Raw genomic sequence first — 6,000 nt, forward strand, 5'->3', positions numbered from 1 at the left:
TTAATTGTTTGAGTGTGAAAACGAACGTATTAGGCCGTGTGTTTAGATTGAAACACCAATTTATAATATATATTTCATTGTTTCGTACGTAGGGTCGGTCGGGCATTATTTTAAGAATGATGGATGTTGTGCTTTTGTATATCGATCATTGAATTTGAGGATAGTATCGGAGGAGGCTGCCACCGGAAATAACAAGGTTGACAGGTTGTACGTAGTGGAAGCTGCAGACACGAAGGCATGCAGCTAACATTAACAAACAAGAATATCCCTATTTTTCTCCGATGCTCACAAAGAAAGATCATCCATTAACTACACCCTTCCACTCCTCCCAAAAGAAATTTTTTTTCTCAATTAACTCTAGCTCTGCCTCCTGCATGCGCTTATAACTTTCCTTGTCGTGGGTTCAAATATGAAGGCAATCCATTTGCTGAATCTCACCTTCTTCTGCTTTTCTACCTCTTTCATTCTCACCTGTTCGGCCGATGATCATCCACCAGGTTTTTTTATTTTATTTTATTATATATATATATATATATATGGTATTTCAATTTTTTTCTTTGCTTTTGGTTGGCAAATTCATATTACCTCCTAAGAAAGCTTATTATAATGTTTTTCTGATATTCATCTGGAAAGATATAAATGTAATAAAAAAAATTAAAAAATTGCATCCATGTCATCTAGAAGGTTCATAGATGTAATTTTTTTTATTACATTTATGTCTTTCCAGATGGACACTAAAAAACACTAGAAAGAATTGAACTCTAGCATTCCTCCAATTTAAGGCGAAATAATATAACAAAAAAATAAATTTTCATATTAAATATATACTATTTGAAATTTTTTTAAAAACTACACTTACCTCTTGTGGACAGTCACCTCAATTGCAATATTTCCTAAACTAAAAAGAAAAAAAAAAAAAAAAAAAAAAAAAAAAAAAAAAAAAAAAAAAAAAAAACGATGTAATTAATGTCTCTTTCAATTATTCTCCATGGTCTTGTCTTTCGTTAAATCAGACGAAAAATAATGATAATATCCATGCATTAATTTTATTTTATTTTTTTTTCTTTTTAAAAAAGAACTTTGTGGCCAAGAGACCCCGCCGGCGTGGATCTCTAGATCCGACGAAGTAGATCCACGAGTGCCTCCAGTTATTTATTTATTTATTTATTATTTTTAATTTAAGGGCATTTTGATATTTCTACTCATCTCACTATATATGGGCATTTTGGTATTTTCACACATCTCGCCAAGAGTATAATGAACATTTCACGCATTTGTCATTCAAGTTTATTGAAAATTCTAACGGCGGGAGTTAAGTAAAATGGTTTAGGGTCACTTGCAACCTTTTTTTTTTTTAGTTGAGGTGACACTTTATATGCATTTTACAGTCTCTAGCTAATTTGCTGGAGGAGAAAAAGTGGTCATATTAGCTAAATATAGTTAATATTGAACTTTTAAATAATTTAGTCGGAGATTCTCTCTATTTTACCATTATCAATAGAAATTAATACTCTCTAAATATAGCTAGTATCAAATTCATAATCAGAATTTAAAATTGATATATCTAATGGTGTACGTATATAAAATTAATATTGATACGTCTTTTAAAAATTCTAATAACGTGAAATCATGTAAACTTTTAAATAATGTTCCGGCTTTAAATCCTCGACATAACATGAATATTATATTAAGGTATATATGTTCCCGTATGATGTTTTATAATTGACCAAAAATATTTTTTTTTAAAAAAAAAAAAAAAAAAAAAAAAAAAAAAAAAAAAAAACGAAAAAAAAAAAAAAAAAAAAGGAAAAAAAATGCTCTTTATAACTAACTAGCTCCCATGAATCCATGCAGGTAACTGTGCGCTGAATTTCTCGTCAAATCCATACCCACCAACCGGCGAGTGCGCCGGCGTCCAAGAAAAAATAGCCGACTGGGACAGCTTCCCCAAAACTCTGTGCTGCCGAAATGCCCTCGCCGTGTTGTCCCAAGCCTTAGCGGAGCAGGCGCGCAGTACGCCGCAGGGCACGATTTTCCCTTCCAAAGATATGTGGAGGAACTGTAACGCCTCCTTCTCGCCGGAATTATACTCGGCTTTCGTGGATTCGTGTGGCTTTGACGATTACCTTTTCTTCGGCGGCAGCCAGTGCTCAAACTTTTCTTTCGCCGCCGTTCAGAAGGAGAAGCCTTACCAGAGTGCCATGGACACGTGCTCTCACAGCTTTGGCAACGCATTTGACGAGGCTTGCGCAAATTGCACCCCTGCAATATTAGACGTGAGGAAAGATCTACTGGAGCTATCTGAAGAGAAGGACGACAACGATATAGAAAGATCCATATGTGGCGTAGCTGCTGTTATTTCTGTTGCCGCCGGGAAACCGGACAATGGCTCGTTTATTGACGACTTTTATCGATGTTTGCCTGCTTTACTCCATTCCGGTAAGAACTAGATACATTTGTACTCCCGTTCCGGTAAGAACTAGATATATTTGTTTAATAAATCATTAAATTTATTTATTTTTATATATTTAATAAAGATTAATCAAAGCGTTAGTCGAGAGTATCATATCAGCTTCCCTGCATAGAATTATAATTAATAACTATAATTGTGTCCTCCCAACTGCGGTGAGACGACTTCTTGCTGCATTTAACTCAAAGGGAACACCAAATAGTCTTTAGAAATCTCTAGAGAAGAAAAGGTAGACATAAATTTCATTCAAATTGGTTTGTAACATTTCGGTCCGAACTAACTTCTAAAAGTAATATGTATTACTTACGTGTGAAAAATACATTTTTTTTTTTAATAATATGTTTCTCATTATATGCCGATCACAAGCACTGCAGTGTCAATCCAATATCTAAGGATGTATATATTTTTTAAAAAAAAAAATAAGGACGAACATTGCCACGTGGAATAATAGTGGGATATTCAGGGGCAGAAATATATATAGTTTCTGACCCCATATAACATATTTATACTCTTATGTCGGATCGCTTAATGACTTAAGACATGTAACTTTTGTATATATTTATGATTTATGACTTGGTATGAAATTAAATTTAAATTTTTTTTTTTGTTTTTATTTTATAAAAACACGAGAGCGCACACACATGGAGAGACTATATGCATCGTATATATATTTATATGTTTATTTATTTGTTTAAATGTAGTAATAAATTGCAATGGCTTATTTTTGGATTCTAATTAACTAAAAGTATTTTACTTGTCCACACATGCAGGACCAGATAAATACTTGAAAATCAACTGTAAGTATTTGTTAATTAATATTCCATACAAATATATTGATCAACTAATTAAAACACGTAAATAAATAAATAAATGGTAAATATATGGATGGATCAGATTCTGTGGCAAAAGCACTATTTGCGATCCTGATAGCGAGCATCACGATAATGCTGATCGTATTGCTGATAAAATATGTGACGAAGAAGAAGAAGAAGCCTGATCAGAGAGCAGCAGTAGCTCAATCGAGGGTGAATATGGCGGCCACGTGGTCGGGGCTCTATACGTTCTCAAAGGCGGAGATCGAGAATGCCATAAACTTCGGGAACGACGGAAAGGTATGCCTTGGGCGGGGATCTGCTGGGCGTGTTTACAAAGGTGTTCTTCCCAGCGGCCAAGTTGTGGCCATCAAACACATAAATATGACCAACACCTCCGATTCTTTTAAGCGGGAAGTCGAAAATCTTTCCAGGGTTCGCCATCCAAACCTCGTTTGCCTCTTCGGTTGCTGCGTCGAAGATGGCGACCAATATCTTGTCTATGAATTTTGTCCCGCTGGCAACCTCGCTCAACATCTCTTAAGTACGTAATTTCCTCACATCACCTCCATCTCTACATTTCTTTTTCTTTTTCTTTTTCTTTTTAAAAAAAAAAATGATGTGTAACTCCTTTCATGCCGGGTAAACTCCAAATACACGACTCTGCCCGCAAGAATCGGGTATCGGTTTAGTGAGGACTCGAACAACTGATCGATCTTGTAATATTAACCAAACGAGTCTACTCTGCCCGCAATGGCCTTGAAAGGAAAATAATATTATTGCCTCTATGTCTCTATTTTCAGGAAAAGATACCCTTTTAACATGGGATATAAGAGTTAAGATTTTAAGAGATTGTGCGCTTGCACTGAGGTATCTCCACCATTATATAGATGGCTGCATTGTTCACAGAGATATTAAGGTACATGTGCTTCTCTTCGTCGATATGCATATAAGAGTAATGATATTTGGTAGACTGTTATACGATTGACATACAATTAAGATGACGTGATAATAAAAATCAACCCTTAATTTGTGTTTTTATTTTTTTCTCTTACAAAGACTGAGTTTCACTATCACATCATTAAGTTGTATAACAGACTATTAAATGGCCTTATAATTTTGAAATATTGTGATTTTAATGTGATGGTTTTTTAGTAATTTAACAAATGTTGTGTGGTTGCTTCTTAATTAGCTTACGAACATCCTTTTGAGTGAGAATTTGGAGCCAAAGCTATCAGATTTTGGTTTGGCAAGAATGTTGGGGATGGAAGAGACCAAAGTATTCACTGATGTGAGAGGAACCATAGGGTATATGGATCCAGAATACATGACCAATGCCAAGCTAACCTGTGCTAGTGACATTTACAGCTTTGGCATTGTTGCTCTGCAACTTCTATCAGGGCGAAAAGTAATTGAATTAGATCTTGATGCCAGAGACCAGCTGACAAGAATGGTAATTTTGTTTGTGTGTAAAGTTAGGGTTAGAACTTTTGAAAATTAGTACTTTAGAATTTTGTATAATTAAGTTCGGGTCAATTCGGGTCGACTCAAATTAACCTGTTTTGTTCGTTTGCTAAACGGGTCAATTTCGGGTCAACTCGCTTAACTCATGGGTGACCTGCATAACCCGCAGAAAATTAAATTAGATTTTTTATAATTAAAAAACAAAACCTTGAAAGGCTAAAATTCATAAAATTTATTATTATTTTGTATTTAAATTCATATATAGGTTGAAATGGGTCAAACGGGTCGTGTTTGGGTCAATCCAAAATGGCATATTTCTTAATTAGGTTGTGTATCACGTTAACCTAACACGACTTGTTTTTTAAACGGGGTTAGCGGGTCATGTTGTGTCACCCACTAATTTAAATGAGTCGTGTCAGGATTAAGACATTTGACCATTTAATTAAATGGGTCGGATTTAAATTGACCCAATACAAACTCGACACAACAACACAAATTGCTATAGTGTATAATATATCATTTTAATTAGTGCTTGCCGCAGGCAAAGGACGTACATATGGGAAACCGTCCGGTATCGGATTTTGAAGACCCAAGGCTAGGTGGAAATTTCAACAAGGGAGACTTCGGATCCATCTTACAAATTGCTGTCCTCTGCGTTGCCAACACAAGCAGAGGACGCCCAAACATTGAGGTTGTCTTTGGTGAAATGGATACAGCCTGGAAAAACACCGACACTTACAAGGTTTGGTTTCTCAAAAACTTGTAACTTTCTTTTTTTAAAATATATATGTTGAAGGTGGAATATTTTAATTTTGACATTTATTTTCTAATTTTTGTCGAGTGCAGAGAGGAGAGCAAGGGATGAGCGCACCAGAGAGTCCCCTCTCTAGATCCTTAGAAGCCATTCCAGTTTGAAATGTGTTAGGGTACTCTTGGGCCAGCAAAAGAGGACGAATGATACTTTACGTTCATTGATATTACTAGAAATGATTGAGGGAGGACTTTTAACCGTCCCCCTCATCCCCTTTTTAATATAAAATTTAATTTTATTTCAAAAGGTGTATTTTTTTTGTTGAATTTTTTATTAAAAAGGGGGCGAGGGGGGACGGTTAAAAGTCCCCCCTCAATCATCTCTCTTAATATTACTATTTCTCTCTCCCGAGAATACATCGCTAACTCAAGCATCCCAGTTTGAAATGCATGTGTTAGGCCGGTATTAGGCCGGCGAAAGAGAACAAACCATACTTTACGTTC

At 35.3% G+C, this 6,000-nt stretch overlaps 1 protein-coding gene across 1 annotated transcript; it reads left to right on the plus strand.

Moving 5' to 3' along the window:
* Window positions 1–1,847: 1,847 nt before the first annotated feature.
* LOC133852581 (probable serine/threonine-protein kinase PBL22) lies at window positions 1,848–5,661 on the plus strand (the record flags this gene model as incomplete). Its single annotated transcript, XM_062289353.1, has 6 exons — window positions 1,848–2,439; window positions 3,365–3,826; window positions 4,086–4,201; window positions 4,475–4,735; window positions 5,288–5,488; window positions 5,593–5,661. Coding segments are annotated over 6 exons (1,701 nt in total), but the record flags the coding sequence as incomplete, so codon positions are not given.
* Window positions 5,662–6,000: the final 339 nt, after the last annotated feature.

The sequence above is a fragment of the Alnus glutinosa genome, chromosome 12 (genome assembly GCF_958979055.1).
Source record: "Alnus glutinosa chromosome 12, dhAlnGlut1.1, whole genome shotgun sequence".
Classification (NCBI taxonomy): Eukaryota; Viridiplantae; Streptophyta; class Magnoliopsida; order Fagales; family Betulaceae; genus Alnus; species Alnus glutinosa.